The sequence below is a fragment of the Peromyscus eremicus genome, chromosome 6, assembly GCF_949786415.1.
Source record: "Peromyscus eremicus chromosome 6, PerEre_H2_v1, whole genome shotgun sequence".
Lineage (NCBI taxonomy): Eukaryota > Metazoa > Chordata > Mammalia > Rodentia > Cricetidae > Peromyscus > Peromyscus eremicus.
The window spans coordinates 67,830,687-67,847,679 of record NC_081421.1 but is presented as its reverse complement, the minus strand read 5'-3'; the positions used below and the strand labels follow the sequence as shown (position 1 = coordinate 67,847,679).

Sequence of the window (16,993 nt, the reverse complement as noted above, 5' to 3'; positions counted from 1 at the left end):
GTGCACTCCTATAATCCTAGCATTTGGGAAGCAGAGGTAGGCAGGGCAGAAGTTCAAGGTCATCCTCAGCTGTATGGTGAGTTCAAGTCCAGCCTGAGCTATATGAGCCTTGGTCACAAACAAGCAAATAAACAAACAAAACCAAATAGGGCCATGGGATGGCTCAGTGGGCAAAATCGCCAGCTACAAAAGTCTGACGACATGAATTCGATCCCCAGAACTCTAGGGGAAGGAATCAGCTACCAAAAACTATCCTATGCCTGCCACATGCACTCTATGGCACTTGTGATTCACACACACACACACACACACACACACACACACACACACACACACACGATGCTGGGGATTTGGAGTTCTTTATAGTCCACTGCTCTGCATTATCATGGCTGGATTCAAGGAAGATAACAGACATGTGACCTCCCACTCTTAGACATCCTGACTACTCAGTCCACATTGACCAGCTCCTAATAGTAAGCTGGCTGGGCTATTCACCCCTGGCTGGTGGTGGTGGCTGTGGGTCTGTTTAGTTATGAAGACACCCTCCAGTTTCTTTACCATCTCCCTCGTGTCTGTGCCTAAGAACCTGTGGTCAGTGGTCTCTGGGCATCTTACTCTATGGCAATCCTGGTATTCCTCCGTCTGGACATCAGCCACTCTGTGACCTTTAATCCATCACTTATTTCCTAGGTTCCTTCTGCTCCTTGTTTCTCTGGCCTTGCTCTTTGGTGTGGCATGGTCCCAAGCTGGTGGCAACTGGCACTCAATAGGGTCAGAAAGCTTGTGTGTGTGTGTGTGTGTGTGTGTGTGTGTGTGTGTGTGTGTGTGTAATGCAGAATTGCCCAAGTGTCTCCCTCAGCCATTGTTGGGAGCTTCTGCCCCTGCTTGGGCATGAAGTATGCAGAAACATGACATCCCAGGGCTGACTGGTGGTTTGGAGCTGTCTCTGTGAAGTCCAGGAAAGAGTCTGCAGCGTCTACTCCCATCATCAGGACTTTTGGCTCTTCTCCCAGTCTGCCTGTCCCACCAAGGCTCCAGCCCCTGACCTGGGGTCCTGCCCCATGCATGCAAGTGGTGATACCAACTTGACCTGCTTTCCTTGTGTGTTATGGGGAGGGGGGCGGGTAGATTCTCTTTCACCCTTGGGGGCACCTCATTTGGGGACAAGGGGTCTCTCTTTGGTCCTGGGTTCTTAGAACTGGGAGACTCTCCATGCTCGGTTTTGTTGTGAAAGTCAACCCTTTTGTTTTGTGGCCGGAGCCCGGTGGCTTGCCTCAGGTGACCTGCTGCTGGAACCAGCTCACTAGACTTTCAGTCCGTGGGTCTTTCCAGGACCCAGAATGGCCTCCTTTCTGTGGCTTGTGGAAAGACCCCAGGCTGAAGCTGGGGCTGCCTCAGGCCTCAGGTTACAGGCCTCAGGGTTACAGGCTTCCCTTTTCCTCATTCGCCCTGGACTTTGAGAGGCCTTCTGGCTTCCCTTACATGAACATGGAGGGTGGTCTGATTTGCCCACATTGCTCAGCTGGAAGACAAATGGGCCCCAGACATCTGCCCAGCAGCAGTCAGCCTATGGTTCCAAACAGGGAATGGAGTGAGGCCAAGGGCTTTCTGCTCCCATCTCTACTTGCCTCAGATGGGCAACTGCACCTGGAGGCACATGTAAGTGCATACGTAAACACACACACACACACACACACACACACACACACACACACACACACACACACACGCAGACACAGAACATTCCCACCATGTCCCAGTGTGTGTGTGTGTGTGTGTGGGGGGGCTGCTCAGGCAGATTGGAGGTTCTGAGGCCTAAACGGTGATTTCTGACCCCCACTGCCTTCTAACCTCAGTTTACTGTGACTCCTGCTTCAGGGCACAGAAGCACCTGTGTTTGGAGGCACAAAGAGAAACTCTTCCCAAGGAGCTAGGAACGTAAGCTGAGTCCTGATGATGACCAACCTCCACCAGCTCCCAGGCCCCAGCTGTGAGCTCTTGAGTGATTCACTCCCCTCCCTTGGTGTTGGTCTCTTTTGTGAGTCTTTTGTTGTCCATGCTGGACACCATGGGTATGCTCAGTCTTCCTAGAACTTATGGCAGGAACTCCTCAACCATTTGTTTACCACTGCTGCCAAGGAAGCTGCCTCGGGAGAGAAACTCCCTGGGGACTCCACCCATCTCCCAGCAGATCTCAACCTTGACTGGGACACACCCTGCCAAGGAGGCACTGTTTCCAAGACACCCCTCCTGTTCAGTAGGACCCAGGCTTCCCCAGGTGGCCCATTCACTTACTTCTCATGACTGAGCCTAGGCTTGTCGGTCTTGGCTCCCTGTCCTCCTCAGTAGGGTAGCCCAGGACAGCGCACAGCTGGCAGTGGAGGTGGGGTGAAGCCCTCTTAGCGGCGCCTCAGCCCGCAGATCTGCACAAAGCTCTCCCCTAGTGTTTCTGGGCAGGGTGGGGGGGTTAAGCTTTGCACCACACAGGTGGCCAAGTGACAGCCCCCCAGCCCCCAGAGGTGCACTGTGTATGATGACAGGCACCCCACGTGGCCAATCTGGGTCTGGGGCAGGGTGTGAGGGGCGGGGCAGCCAATCACAGGGGGCGTTGGAAAATTCCAAAACCACAGCCACAGCCGTGGTAAAAGCTGTTTCCACTCGCCAGGGCAGTTCTAGCTGGGGAGCTTCGTGGAGCTCATGGGCAGAGGCTGGGCTCGAAATCCCCTCTTCCTGAGCACCCCAGGGCCCTCTTCCAGGTGACACACCAGGGGTAGGGATGTCCCAGAGGTAAGTCACAGAATATCTGCCTCGGGTGGTGTCATGTGGCACTGAGACCCTGTGGACTGTCAATAGCCATACCCAGGGTGGTATAATCAGGAGATGACTGACCCTCACCACACCCACACTGCTCCTCCGCACATGATGCTATCCTGGGCTGAGGAAATGACAGTGGTAGTAGTATCATTAGCCAAGTACCCAAGACTCTGTAGGATGGGTTGGTTGGTCCTTCAGAAAGGCCTTTAGGAACAAGACTGCTGGACTGGAACACAGCTAGTGAGCACCACCACCCTTGTCCTCTTAACCATAGTGCTTAACTCCGTGCGGGGAATGAATGACTCAGTACTGTGTGGATTATGTAATCCCCACAAAATACTTGATGTGATAGCTACCATTTCAAAGACAAGTAAGGGGAGACACAGAGAGGTTAAGTAACCTGCTCAAGGTCACACTGGTCGAGAATGGTCGAGTGGACAGGCAGAGTGACCTCAGGTCCACTTGAGGGACATGGGGCTTTTATCTGGTTCAAGTTTGCCTTTGAGTGTGTCTCAGGCTGGCCTGTCTCCTGGGACTTGAGTTTCTATGTAGGTTTTGTTGGTGTGAGGTTTCTTACTGATGGGTCCCTTCATTTTCCAGTCTGCTCTGCGGGGGTGCCTCAGCGTTGGAGGTTCCTTTTCTGACCCCTTAGTCACTAGACTCCCTCTTGGTCTGGGTGTGGCCCCTAAGTTTCTCATCTTGGACGCCTTTCTTGAGGTATTTCACTTGGGGAGCCGTTTGTATTTCCTTGGCCTGGGGTCAGGGAGAGGATCTCAACATTTGGGTCAACCCTCTTGAGAGGTCTTCAATCTTGCTGGAACCCTCAGCTCTTCAACCAGTACAAGCCTCTCTCTGCTGGCTTGGAAGTTGCGCATTGGATCGGTGAGGGTGGCCAGCCTGGACCCTCATGAGGACATTCATAGTGGGGACCAAAGGGCAGGAGGCATGGCTGGAGGCTTGGTCCTTCCCAGTTCCCACTGCTCCAAAAGTCCCTTTTTCCCCCCCCCAATGTGGTCCCTGGTCCCCTCCCCCAGCTTGTCTTCGTCATTCTGACTCGCTTTCCTCCCGGGGGCCCTGCTCAGCATTTCCGTGGGGCCCTGTGGCTAGTGGTACATGAAGCTGATCAGGATTGTGCTGAGCCAAGCAGCCCCAACCCTCCAGGAGGACGGAATATCCTAGCCAGCCCCAAACTCAGGGAGGAAGGATGCTGGGACTGAAAGGCTGCAGATGGCTTTGGCACTGGGAGGAAAGGGTGGACCAAGAGTATGTTACCGAGGCGTGGAGGTTACCTCCTCTGATGAGCCAGCCGGTCATCATCAACTTGATGACCACGCTTGTGTAAGTCTTTTCCAAGGTGCTCCCAGGCTGCCGGGCAGGACTTTGGTGGAGTGGACGGACACACTTTGTCGGGGAATAGCCTGTCTCTCTGTGGCTGGATTGGGGGTGTTACAATGGCCCGAGAGAAGATGCTTACTTGCAAGTGTCCATTGGGAAGTCCTTCTGGAACCCTAGTCTCCTCCTTACATACTTCAGTCTCAGGATTTCAGGACCCCAAGAAACAAAGTCCCCGTCCATTCTTTCTTACAGAGATCAGGCTTCCTGCTCTCTAGTTCTGCAGAGCCTCGATCCAGGCTTGCTCACACCTCAGAACGTGTTAACCACAGAGATGAACACACCAAACCTGGCTCTGCCACCACAAAGCCTTGGGCACGCTCCTAGGCCTCCCATTGTGGCTGCTGAGTTCCGAGGCTGGGGTGGCCTTAAACCTCCTCTCTGCTCCAGCCCGGCAGCCTGAGCCTCTGTCCAGCACCCCACCCACCTCTTTCCACAGTTCCCCTTTTCTTTACACTGCTTGTTACTTGACACTCTTTGGGCTCCGGTTTTTTTTTTGTTTTTTTTTTTTTTGTTTTTTTTTTTGTCCCTCACTGTCTTGGACTGTAGGTCTTTTCCTTTGGACCATCTCTTGGGCCTTGTGATCTCGGCCTGCCTGTTCCCCTTGTGTCCAGTCCTGGGCCTTTCTTGTACTCACGCCTCCTGAACTGAACTGTTTCTCTATACCCAGTACCACCTTCTTGGCCCAAACCCCTACTCACAGGTATGAGTCTTCTTTGCAGCTAGCAGCTCTGTAAAGAGAAGAGAAGGAAGGGGTCAGTCAACAGTGGAAGACATGGTGGCGGTGGGGGGGCGGGGCCCAGACTTCCCCAGTTACTGGCTCCCACCCTACCCCACTTTTTTCCTTAGCACTGCCTGGCCTCTGAGACGAAGCTGGGCCCCCTCAGCAGTGCCCATCTCTTTGCCCTTTGGCCACACTGGCTCTCTTCCAGGTCCTGAAAGTGCCCAGCTCCTCTCTGCCTCCAGGACTTCCCCATGCCACGCTGCCTTCCTCCCACCCCTTCGTCTCAGACGTCTCTCTTCCTCTGGAACAGCCGCCCATGCCCTTTCCCCTGCCCTGGGGTTTGTTCAGTCAGCACCGTGCGTTGTTTCCTGGCACTTGACGTAACAGCCAGCTGCCCTAGGTGTGTGCCATGGCCCCTTCTGGATTGCAAGCCTGTCTTGAGGCAGAGCAACTATCTGTCTTGTTCAGCTTGCTATTCTGGGGACACCCAGAACCCTCTAGTAGCTGGTGCATTTGAAGTACACAGATATTCTGCACCCAGGGTTAAATTCCTGTGGGAATGTCATCTTTCGGCTGCTTATCTGTGCCAGGAAGCACGAGGGAGTTGCAGAGGTGTGGGGCTGGGTGGTGGAAGAGGAAGACAAGGGGGAGAGAGCTGTGGACAGACCCTCTCTAGCTACCTCTGTGGGCTTCACTGGCCCCCAAGCCTGCAGAGGAGAAAGCCCTTTTCCTGGCTACTCTGCTCTGGGCCTAGGTCTGGGTGGAGATCAGGCCGTAGGTGGCCCAGGGTGGTCCTTAGAGGTTTGTAGAAACACTCTGCTGTCCAAGGGAGCAGCTGCTGAGGGGGGTAGTCTTGGCGACTGCATGCTTACAGGGTTGTTCATGCATGCAGTCATTATTTGGGGAACACCTAGAGAGGAAGCCCTTGGCAAAAGAGGCTTTCTTGCCAGACCTCTATCCCATTTCCTAAATCCACACAGCGCCCAGGGCCAGTTGTTTTGTCCCCAGAAAGCCCGTTAGCCCTGCCTGCAATGTCCCTAACCTTTGACTCAGTTCTGTTACTTTTTGCCTCCTGCGGACTGAGACGGACACATGTCCCTCTGCCAGGAGACGCACCCTGGCCCTGGACTTCCTGCATTTCATTGCCATGATGGCCAGTGAGGCCTAGTGGTCTGGCCCCCCGGGGTGGGGGAGGGGAAGATCTGCCCAGAGAGGGTGTGGCTTCATGCGGTGCCCACCTCCCTGCTAATCCTGTCTGGTCCGACTCAGTTTCCTCCCTGACATGGCATCCTGTCAAGCCTCCAGCTTTTGCCGTTCTGAGCAGTCCTGCATGGAGGCACTCCCCTTGTTGGCCCCAGGGACCTTCCTCTAGGTGGCCCTGGAAGCTGGTAGTTCTGTCACTCACTCTCCCTAGGTTCCCAGCTGACAAGCATGGCGTGTGTGTGGGGTGTCCTGATCTGAGGGGCTCCCTCCTCACACGGTTGGTGGAGCCAAGGACTGTTCACGCTGTTCCTTCCTGAGCTCCACAGGTGCCTCCCACTCTGCAGAGATAAAGCTCCTGGAACAGGTTGGAGGAAAGTGTGGCACTGCCGGGCAGCTGGAAGGGTGCAGTTGCCCCCCCCCCACAACCCACCCCATGACGGCAGACGGGGTACTCCAGTGGTGAATGAACGGGGAGGTGGAGAGGGCTGCCCTTTGAGTCACTAATGCCCAGGGTCCTGTGGCAGGGAGAGGCCTGCTCATGCCTGGGAGCCAGCCACATTCCCATCCTTTCTCTGGATCTAGCCTCCCTAACACAGCTCCTCCCTCCTGCCCCCTCCAACCTGGCTCTTCCTTCTTGACTCCTCTGTCTTCCCAAGTCTCCTGCAGTTACCTCAGCCCTTCTTCCTGCTTGCCCTACTTTTATATGAAGACTTGTCCGTCCTACCCTTCTGCTCTTCTCTGCCAAGCCTCTCCAATTCTTTCCCAGTCTCTTCCCATCCCTCCTCTCCTCTGAGCCTCCTGGAGGTCTCTTCCACCTGCCTGCAGGGCTCTAGGGCCTCTTACCCCGAGATGTTCGGTGGTGTCTCTGTGGGGCCCTGTCCATGGGGTAGCTCCCTTGGTGCCGTCCTTGCTGCCCTGGCTGCCCAGGAGGGCAGGGAGCAGGGCCCAGGGGAGGGAGGAGGAGGGAGAGGGAGGGAGCACCTGGCCCGTCAGCAGGCAGGGGAAAGGAGTGGCTGGCAGAGTGTCCTGGCACGAGGAGGGCACTGAGGGAGGGAGCAGTGGACCAGTGTCTACAGTCGTGAGGAGAAACAGCTAGGTGAAAGGGAGCTGGCATTTATTGACTACCTACTGTGTGCTGAGCCCCTTGCCAGGCCTTGTCGGAAAAAATCAGGATTGTGGTTTTTGGAAACCCACACCATAGCCTCTGCAGGCAAGTGTGATTATTCATAATCATGAATCCCTTGTTGCTCAGAATAGAGAAGACTTGCCAAGGACTTCACAAGGGTCATTTGTGATTGAGCTGGGATTTGAACCCAGGTCTTGGTGACTTTTGTGCAGACTAGGACAGGTGACAGAATAACAAGAAGGATAAAAGAGGAAGAGTGAAAAGACAGCGTGTGTGTGTGTGTGTGTGTGTGTGTGTGCGTGTGTGTGTGTGCACGTGTGTGTGCGTGTGTGTGTGCGTGCGTGTGTGTGCGTGTGTGCGCACGTGTGTGTGCGCACGTTGTGTGTGTGTGTGTGTGCGTGTGTGTGTGTGTATTGGGGGGGCGCATGGACTCTGATCCCCAGGGTGAGGTCAGATGTACTTTTCTGCATGTTGGGTTCCTGGAGCACATGCCTACTTTGCCTCGATCTAACTGCATGCTGCCCTCCTCTGGATTTCCCTGGCTTCTAGGTGCTTCCCATACGCCTGGAGGGGTGGAGGGTGGGGGGGAGTGTGTGGAGAAGGAGGAGCAAAGTGGAGAGCCAGGGGAAGAGAGAGGAGGGGAGAACAGAAGATAGGAACAGCATCGGACAGACAAGTTAGGAGGAGGGGGACACCCCCCCCAGGGGGACACCCCCCCCTCCATCCCCCCCCCCCCCCCCCCCCCCCCCGACTAAGCCTGTTCACATGAAGGCCTGCACTGGAGTCTGAGGAGGGCCAAGAGCCATGGCTTCTGTGGATATTGGAGGCCACAGTTCGGCGTGGCCACCACCCAGAGTTTGATTAGCTGGGCCTGGCTTTCCTGCTTACCCAACAGCCACTGGCTAAGGGCCAGGCTGCAATCAGGAGGCTCCCAGCCCCTCCTCCTGCTCTCTCCAGCTGGTAAACAGCAGAGCAGGAGCCAGCCACGCCAGGGCCTCGTGACTCGCCCACTCCCTCCACCTGGCGCACGTGGCACCTGGCGTGGAAAGGGCAGGGAGCAGTCACTTCCTTCTCCACTCTTGCCTGTCCTTGGAGCTTCACACTCTGCTACCGTGGGCACCTATGTCTCTGGGGAGTTGAGTTTCCTAAGCCTCAGGAACAAAGAGGAGGAGAAATAGCCTTTCTGACTCCTAGGGTGACTGATAAGGGCTTGGGGAGTGAAACAACATTTGAGGGACTTTGAGACTTTGACTCAAATATTTGAGGGATATTCCCATGTTCCTTGTGTGTGTACATGTTCATGTGTGTGTACACATGTGTGTGGATGTGTGTACACATGTGAGTGTGCGTGCCTGTGGAGGCTAGAGGCTGACATCTGGTGTCTTCCTCAGTCCCTCTCTGTTTTTTTGAGAGAGGGTCTCTCCTGGAACCTGGAGCTCACCATTTTGGCTAGAGGCCAATGAGCCCTAGGGAGCTGACTGTCTCCACCACTCCATTGTTGAGACTACAAGTGCCGACCCCCCCCCAACTGTACCCCTGTTTTATTATGTGGGTTCTGGGGATTGAACTTAGGCCTTCATGCTCTTCTGGAAATACTTCACTGCCTAAATCATCTCCTCAGACTCTCCATGGCCTTTGGTAAACACGGGCCCATGTATACTTCTCTGCTCAGAACGTGAAGCCAGCCTGGAGAGCTTTGAGGTAAGAGGCAAAATTCCGGTAGCGGCACCCCACCTAGGACTCTACCTAAGAGCAGAGCCAGAAAGAGGCAGGAGGGAAGGCTGGGGCCTTCAGGGGATGGGGACCTTGCTTGTTCACGCCTACCCCAGAATTACCCCTCCTGCTTTTTCCTGTGCTCCTGCAGGATTCTCCTTCCCTGTCCATCACTCTTCAGTTCCCTGCGCCTTACCAACTCCTCTGCTTTTTTCTTTGTTTGTTTTTGTTTCTTATTTTTATTTAATTTTAATTTTTTTATGTGTATGGGCGTTTTGCCTACAGTTTTGTCTGTGCACCATTTATGTGCATGGTTTACTATGAGGACAGAAGAAGATGTCAGATGCCCTGGAACTGGAGTCATAGATGGTTGTGAGCCACTATGTGGCTGCTGGGAATTGAACCTGGGTCCTTCTAGAAGACCAGCCAGTGCTCTTAACTGCTAAGCCATCTCTCCAGCTTTCTCTCTCTCTCTCTCTCTCTCTCTCTCTCTCTCTCTCTCTCTCTCTCTCTCTCTCTCTCTCTCTTCTTTTGAAGTGGGCTCTTCCAAGGTGGCCTCCAACTCACAACCCTGCCTCAGTCTTGGGTGCTCTGGGGTACAGGCTTGCATCACTGGCCACATCCTTTCCTCTTTTGGCTTCTCTTGGTGATTCTAGATCTAAAGGCCTTCGAGATGACCCCTTCCTCAAGCCAGAGGCACAGGGTGGAGGCCCCGAGGGATGCTTGCAGATGGCACACCGTATGGCATTGGCAGACACTGCCCGAACCGTATGGCATTGGCAGACACTGTCCGAATGGCTGCTTCCCCCACTGTACCCTTCACGCTCCTGTGTGAGTGCTCAGGAAGTGACCGGGGGTTGGGAAGACAGGCTTCTGGCTGTAGGCCTTGAGCGCCATTTGCTTTCTAGGCGCTCACTGTTTTGTTGTTGTTGAGACAGGGTCTCTCACTCTGTAGTCTAAAGTGGCCTTGAACATTCGCGAAGATCCAGTTCCCTCAGCCTTCTGAGTGCTGCTGGGATTACTGGCAGGAGGCACCAGGCCCAGCTTTTGGTCACTGCCTCCAGCTTGCCGGGGTGTGGGCTTAGGTTCCTTCTCCTACCCAGACTGACACCGTGGCCAGAGAATTCTCCCTGCTCACAACTACCAGGAGCTCGAGACCACATGGGGGAACTGCCCCAACAGCTTCAGCCGTTTGCTCCTCCCACAGTGGCCATAGGGTGAGTGAGTGTACTGTTGTTATCCGGGGTGACCTTGGCCTTACTCAGCTGGTAAAGAGAGCAGAGTAGGTGCTGGGATTAGTCTCTCCGGGATGTTCCCCCTCTTTCCTGACCTACCCGCCTCTCCCTGTAACCACTGCTCCTTTTCTGTAGGAATCTGTGCTTTCGAAACAGGGGAGGGGTTATTTCCTCTTCAAGTACATTCTTATGCAAGGAAGAGGCTGATAGGGATCAGAGAATCATCCTCCCCCCACGTGCCCAGTCCCCTTATCAGGCCCAGGAATCTCAAAGCTGGGGGCAGACAACCTGGAGGGGGGTGGTGATGGCTTGGAAATGGGGAGCAGTCACCAGCCCTTCTTTCCCTTCCTCCCCACCCCTGAAACCGCAGAAACCACTTAAAGCTCAGCACAGGCCTGCCCTTCCAGGGGGGCAGTAGGTAGAGAGGAAGCCTCTGGGGTTTGGGCAGCCCTGATGCCATTCTCAGCCCGGCTTGGCCCAGAGAGGGCCATCTCGCCCAGGAGCATAACACACTGCTTGAGGGATCACCTTTTCTTTGAGTCTTAGGGGCTTCGTGCCTGCGGAGACCTCAACCCCCAGAATGACTTGAGAGAGAGGATGGTGTCTTGGCCATGAAAACAAAGACAATGCAAGCTCTTTGGGACATCTGTGGTTTCTGCCTCTCAGCTTCCAGTCCCTCGTCTTCGCAGAGGTCCAGTGGGGGAGGGGTGGGAAGGGTTGACCCTTGTCCGGCCTGGAGCTCTATTTATATGGTGACCCTGCTTGTAGCTGTCATTTCCCAGTTACAATGCTGAGGTGGGCTTGGAGGCAGGGAGGGTTGAAAATCAGGAACTGGGGCTGGAGATTGAGCTCTAGATTCAACCCCCAGCACCTCATAACCTGACAGGGTAGTGCTCACCTGTATTCCCAGCACTTGGGAGATGAGGGGGGAAGATGGGGAGTTTATTGTCATCCTCAGTTGTGTGGGGAGTTTGAGGCTAGCCTGAGTTACACCAGAGCTCACCTAGATGGGTGGGTACCACGAGTGCCGACCTGTGTTGAAGGGGGTGGGTGGGTACCACGGGTGCCCACCTGTGTTGATGTGGGACTCTGGGGCTTGAGCTGCTTGCGCACAGGATAGGTTCTTAGGGTTCATTTGCTCCCAAGGCACAACATATCTGTGGCTGGGACTGTGTGTCCCTGTCATGAGCCCTGAGGAAATGTGATAGAACTTCTTCTGGGGGGCTTTGCACCTCACAGACACCCCAAACTCTCGGGCTGGTGGCAAGGGATGTTTGTCTAGAGTTGCTGTCAAGAATCTTCCTTCCAGCCAAAGCCGATCCTCAGGCAAGTTTATTTAACTTCCCTGATCTCTTTCTGCCTTTTTGAACTGGGAATAATAATGCCTCCCTTACCCAGTGGTGATGAGATAAGACCAATGGGTAAAGTACAGGGCCTGGTACAAAGTACTGCAGCTAAAAAAAGAGGAATATTTCAGTCTCCCTCTCTCCTGTCCACTCCTGTAGTCTTACCTCCCTCTTTCTCTTACTTTACTCTCTCTATGTCCCGTCACCAACTAATTCTTTATTCTTATTTGTTCATTTTACAACTCACTTGATTCCTGTGTTTGTTTTGATCATGGCCATCTCCAATGCCTGGCACCCCATAAACCCTCCCTAGCATTGTCAGAGGAATTGACGAATGAAGGTGATCTGATCTGTAGACATCTTTCCAGATGAAATCTCATTGCTCACTAAGGGTTGTTATGAGAGAACTTCAGGGCTGATGCAGAACTACGGTTCAGCACAGTAGAGACAGAGAGAGGTGTGGGAGTGGACTTCTTAGAGTTCATAGGTGTGAGTCCAAAGTGCCAGGAAGAGAAACGACTGAAGAACCATCACCCCATGGAAAAGCCACCTTTCAGGCTTTTAATACACATTTTAAAAATTTATATCTACTTACATGTGTGTGAGTCGGCTCTCTCCTTCCACCCTATGGATCTCTAGGATTAAACTCAAATTGTCAGGCTTGGTGACAAGTACCTTGAGTCATGCCACCTAGTTTTAGTCTTTATATCTGACTAAAGTCCAAGGTCACACTGAATCACAACTGTACACTCACCTGATGGCAGTTGCCAGGAGGAACAAATGTTTGAAGTTGTTGAACAGTTCTTCCTATGAGGGTTCAGGTTACTGTCAGCAGGGAGTATTGTTTGGTCAATGCCACCACCTGGTGGACGCTGTGAGCAAGGGATTGGTGGTGGAAACCTAATCAGTGCAGGAAACTGGGGAAACTTCTGCCTTGGGAAGGAAGGGTGTGAGCGTGTGTGCGTGTGTGTGTGTGTGTGTGTGTGTGTGTGTGTGTGTGTGTGTATGCATGCGCGTGTGTGCGTGCGTGTGTGTGTGTGTGTGTTTGTGTGCGTGTGTGCGTGTGCGTGTGCGTGTGTGTGTGTGTGCGTGTGCGTGTGCGTGTGTGTGTTTGTGTGTGTGCGCGCGCGCTGCGTGTGTGTGTGTGTGTTTGTGTGTGCGCGCACTCGCTCGCATGGCTGCTGCTGAGATTTTGGTTGGGAACAAGCAGGTTTAATCCCTGTGGAGGGCACGGCAGGCACCATGGGAAGTGAGAAAAGGCCTAAGGGGGAGGAGGAAGAAGCTGGATTGTTCTAGGGCCTGTCATCTGCCTTCCTTTCCCCATTCCCTCCTCCAAGCATGACTTAAGCCAGGAGGAACCAGTTCCTGGGAAGGCAGAGGTAGAGAAGGTCACTGCTGACGTCAAGGACTTTCAGGTAGGAGGTAAACACAGTCTGACCCACTTTTACTTCTCTGCCTTTCACCCTCAGCTCCTGGCTGGAGCAGCCTTTTCTGGCATCCCCGAGGACAGCTCTCACCCATAGCATCCTCTTTCCCAGATCCCAGTCCCTATAAACCCTAAGGACTGCTGGCTGCCCAAGCACTACTCTGTACACACACACCCCACTCCACTCCCCCAAACAGGGTTTCTCTGTGCAGCTATGGATGTTCTGGAACTCATTCTGTAGACTAGACAGGCCTCGAACTCTGCCTGTCTCTGCACTGGGATCAAAGGGGTTTGCCACCTGGCTGGCTTACTCCGTGGTTCTTTACTGCAGCTGTTCTTCCTGTTCCTGGTACACAGGTGCACAGGTGTGGATGGGACCGGCCAGAGGGAGGCAGGGAGGTTTAAAGGGCACTGTGTGTTTGTCTGTGCCCCCCTGACTCACACTTAAGGTTCAAACATTTCATTTGTCTTTAGGACAGGTATTGGTCTAAGGGGTTTGTTTGGGTGGGAGTTCCACCTCAGCCCCTGGCACCCTGGCATCCTGTACCCAAAGAGTCTGAAATGTTCTGGTGGAAGATCCACCTCAGCTCCCTTCCCCCATCTCTTTCCCCAAGCTCGCCCCCTCAAAGCCCGCCAAACACAGCTCCTCCCCCAGAGAGGCTCAAGACCACTCCTACAGGGTATTAAGGCTGAATACCAGAAAACAGACACGTGGTTTTCCAGTCTCTCATTCCTGTCTCCTCTCTGGGGGACTGGAGAATCACCCAGGAATGCTTTATCCATTAAACTGGGGCTTTTTAAAATTCGGTCTGATTTGGTCTGATTTGGATTGCTGCATTGGCAGAGAGGCTTATGGGGTGCAAAAACTTATCAGTAGGCAGGGCCAGTTTTCTCTGTGCAGACCCAAGGAACCTTCATCAGGGGAGGGTGGCTTTGCACTCTGGTTCTGTTCCTAGAGCTCTTGCTGAGGTGACTCAATGACTCAAGGACTCTCTGAAAGTGCAGGATTTTGTTGGACTCTAGGAACCTGTCACGGTTAGGTTTAATTGTCAACTTGACACAGTGTAGAATTGCCTCGATCATGCTGGGCTGTGGGTATGTCAGTGGGGAATGCTCTTGATTACAATTAATTAATGTGGAAGACCTACACATGTTGTGGAATAGAATATTTGTCTAACACGTAAAGATGTGTTACATTTGTTTATGCTGCATTTGTTTAACTATGTAAAGTATGTTACATTTGTTTATGCTGCATTTGTTTAACTATGTAAAGATGTGTTGCTGTTTCACCTTTCCTGCCTAAGGCACCTGATTGGTCTAATAAAAAGCTGAATGATCAATAGCTAGGCAGAGAAGGGATGGAGGCCAGCTAGCCAGACATGGAGGAAGCAGGAAAGCAGGATGGACAGTATGTAGATGAGGTAAACGAGCCTTGGGGCAGCACATAGATGAATAGAAATGGGATAATTTAAGTAAAAAAACAAAAACAAAAAACAAACTAGTAGGAAACAAACCTGGGCTAGGGCTGAGCATTCATAATTGATAGTGGGTCTACATGTCTTTATTTGGGAGCTGGTTGGTGGCCCAAAGAAAAATCCAACTACATACACACACACACACACACACACACACACACACTTTTTGAGATTGAGTCTGACTATATAGCCCTGGCTGGCCTGGAACTTGCTTTGTAGATGAGGTTGACTTAAAACTCACAGAGATCCACCTGCCCCTGCCTCCCAAGTGCTGAGATTAAAGGCGTGCGCCATCATGCTCTGCTTTATTTATTTTTTTATTTATACGTATATGTGTTTATTCATGTATGTGTATGCATGTCTGGCCTTCAGAGACCAGAAGAGGGCATGGGATCCTTGGAATCAGAGTCTCACAGGCAGCTGTGAGCTGCCTGATGTTGCTGCTGGGAGCTGAACTTGGGTCTGCTCTTAACCACTGAACCTCTCCAGCTCGCTCTCTTTCTGCTTCTGACTGTGGATGTGACTAGCTGCTTCAAGTCCTGGCCTTGATTTCTCCACAATGATGGTCTATCACCTGGAATTGTAAACCAAATAAACCCTTTCTTCGTAAATGTTGCCTTTTTGGGGGGGTAGGGGTTGGGGAGAGTTTATCACAGCCATGGAAATAAAAAATAGGACCCTAGGCCCTACTCAGCCTAGCCCTCTTGAAGTAGTATCGCTTGGGGATGGATCCTAGACTCTGCATGTTCAACAAGCACTTCCAGAGTTTCTGACATCCCTGGATTCTGAATCTCTTGAACTACTGTTTAAGGTCTGCTCCCGCTCAGATGAGTGGATCGGGCAGAAAGGAAGGAAAAGAGTTGCTGCAAAACCTGGAGTTTTTGGTGCCCACTGTGGAGCACGCAGCTAGAGACAAACTGATGTTTTATTAACAAAAATAAATACATGTTGGGCAGATGGCAAGAATACAGGGCTGCAGACACAGTGGAGACCCCCCCCCCCCCCAAGGAAGCTGTGGTGTCAGTCTACAGACTGAGATGTGCAGATGCCAGGGAGGACCCTGATCCTAGACCCCCAGCCAGGGGGGGCAGCAGGGCGATGAGGGGCGTCTCACACTCCCCCAGTAGCACGTCCCTGCGCAGCCCCGCGCCCCTCTCCAGCACTTTGGCCCTCAGACTGTGGGCGGCCAGGTCCCGCAGGCCCAGCCCTTCGAAGAAGAAGTCTTCATTGAAGATGGGGTTCGAGCTGCCCTGCACCACGCGGCTGCGTTGAGCTCGCGGCCTAACGCGTGGCTGCAGCCGCAACACCACGCAGCAGCCGCCGCCGCCGCTCCCGGGGCGGGCCCGCGGCCGAGGCAGCCCTTCGGCGCTCACCAGGCGCAGCCGCAGCCGCCCGGGCGCCGCCTGGTACTCGGTGGACAGGCGCAGCTGCCCGCCGCGGGGCCCCAGGCGTAGCACGCTGTCCTTGGTCGGCCGCAGCTGGCAGCAGAGGAAGTCCAGGTGGAAGAGCGGCGGCGCGCGGCGGGGCGCGTACGGACTGGTGTCCGCCGAGCTGGCCTCGTCGGGGGACAAGGAGTGCGGCCGGGGCGTGCGAGGGGAGCCGCAGGGAGACGAGTCGGGCGACGAGGCCGTGTCGCTGTCCGGGGCCCGGCAGAGGCGGAGGTCCGGGGCTGAGACGTGCAGCCGCGACTGCGCCGGCGCTAGGCCCGCCGCCGCCAGGCCACGGGGCGCGTGGAACAGGGACTCGCGGCGGCGCGTGTGCGGGCTCTCGGGCAGGAAGGCCCAGCCCTCGCGGCCCGCCAGGTGCGGCAGCGAGCAGGCGACCGGGAGGTGCCGGCCGCCCAGGTTGCGGTCCACCCTGGCCTCGGTGCCGCTGGGGTCCCGGAGCCGGGGCGGAATGAAGAACTGCGGGATGCGGTCGGGGGTGAGGACGTTAGGGTTGCAGCGCGAAGGCGAGCCCGGGGCCCGGCGCTTGGGGACCAGGCTGGAGTGCGCGTGCTGCTGCGCCCCGGCCTCTGCCGTCCCCACCCTATAGCCGGCTTTCTCCAAGAGCCACATGCAGTGGGTGGGGATAATGAAGCACGGAGGTCGGAGAAGGTCCAAGTCCAGCCTCCCGGTGGGGAGCCCTGGACAGAGAGGTACGCTGAGAGAAGAGAAGGGGATGCGAGGGTCGGTGATGCTGCTGAGAGCCAACACATGGCGGTCTGCCTCCATGGCCTTGTCCCCAAACTCATGGGATACCAAGGCTGGTGTTTAGAAGCAGGCAAAAGAAAGGGCGAAGTCTAGAAACTGGAGACATGGAGCACAAGGCCAGACAGATTAATCAGATGGAGGGTCTGGAGATGGCTCAGTGGTTAAGAGCACTTGCTGCTCTTGCAAAGGACCCGGCTTTGGTTCCCAGCACCGACATGGTGATTCACAGTCATCCATAACTCCAGTACCAAGGGATCCAACACCCTCTTCTGACCTCTGCAGGCACCAGAGTAGTGCACATACATACATGCAGGCAAAACACTCATACAACATAAAATAAAACAAAT

At 54.2% G+C, this 16,993-nt stretch overlaps 1 protein-coding gene across 1 annotated transcript; it reads right to left on the bottom strand.

Annotated features, from left to right (window-relative positions):
- Nucleotides 1-15,479: 15,479 nt before the first annotated feature.
- On the bottom strand, nucleotides 15,480-16,511 carry C2cd4d (C2 calcium dependent domain containing 4D). Its single transcript, XM_059264886.1, has one exon. It carries the CDS (start codon nucleotides 16,509-16,511, stop codon nucleotides 15,480-15,482), a length of 1,032 nt encoding a protein of 343 aa, XP_059120869.1.
- Nucleotides 16,512-16,993: the final 482 nt, after the last annotated feature.

Coding starts and splice junctions, on each gene's coding strand:
- C2cd4d (XM_059264886.1), bottom strand. CDS start 16,511: ATGTGGCTCTTGGAGAAAGCCGGCTATAGGGTGGGGACGGCAGAGGCC.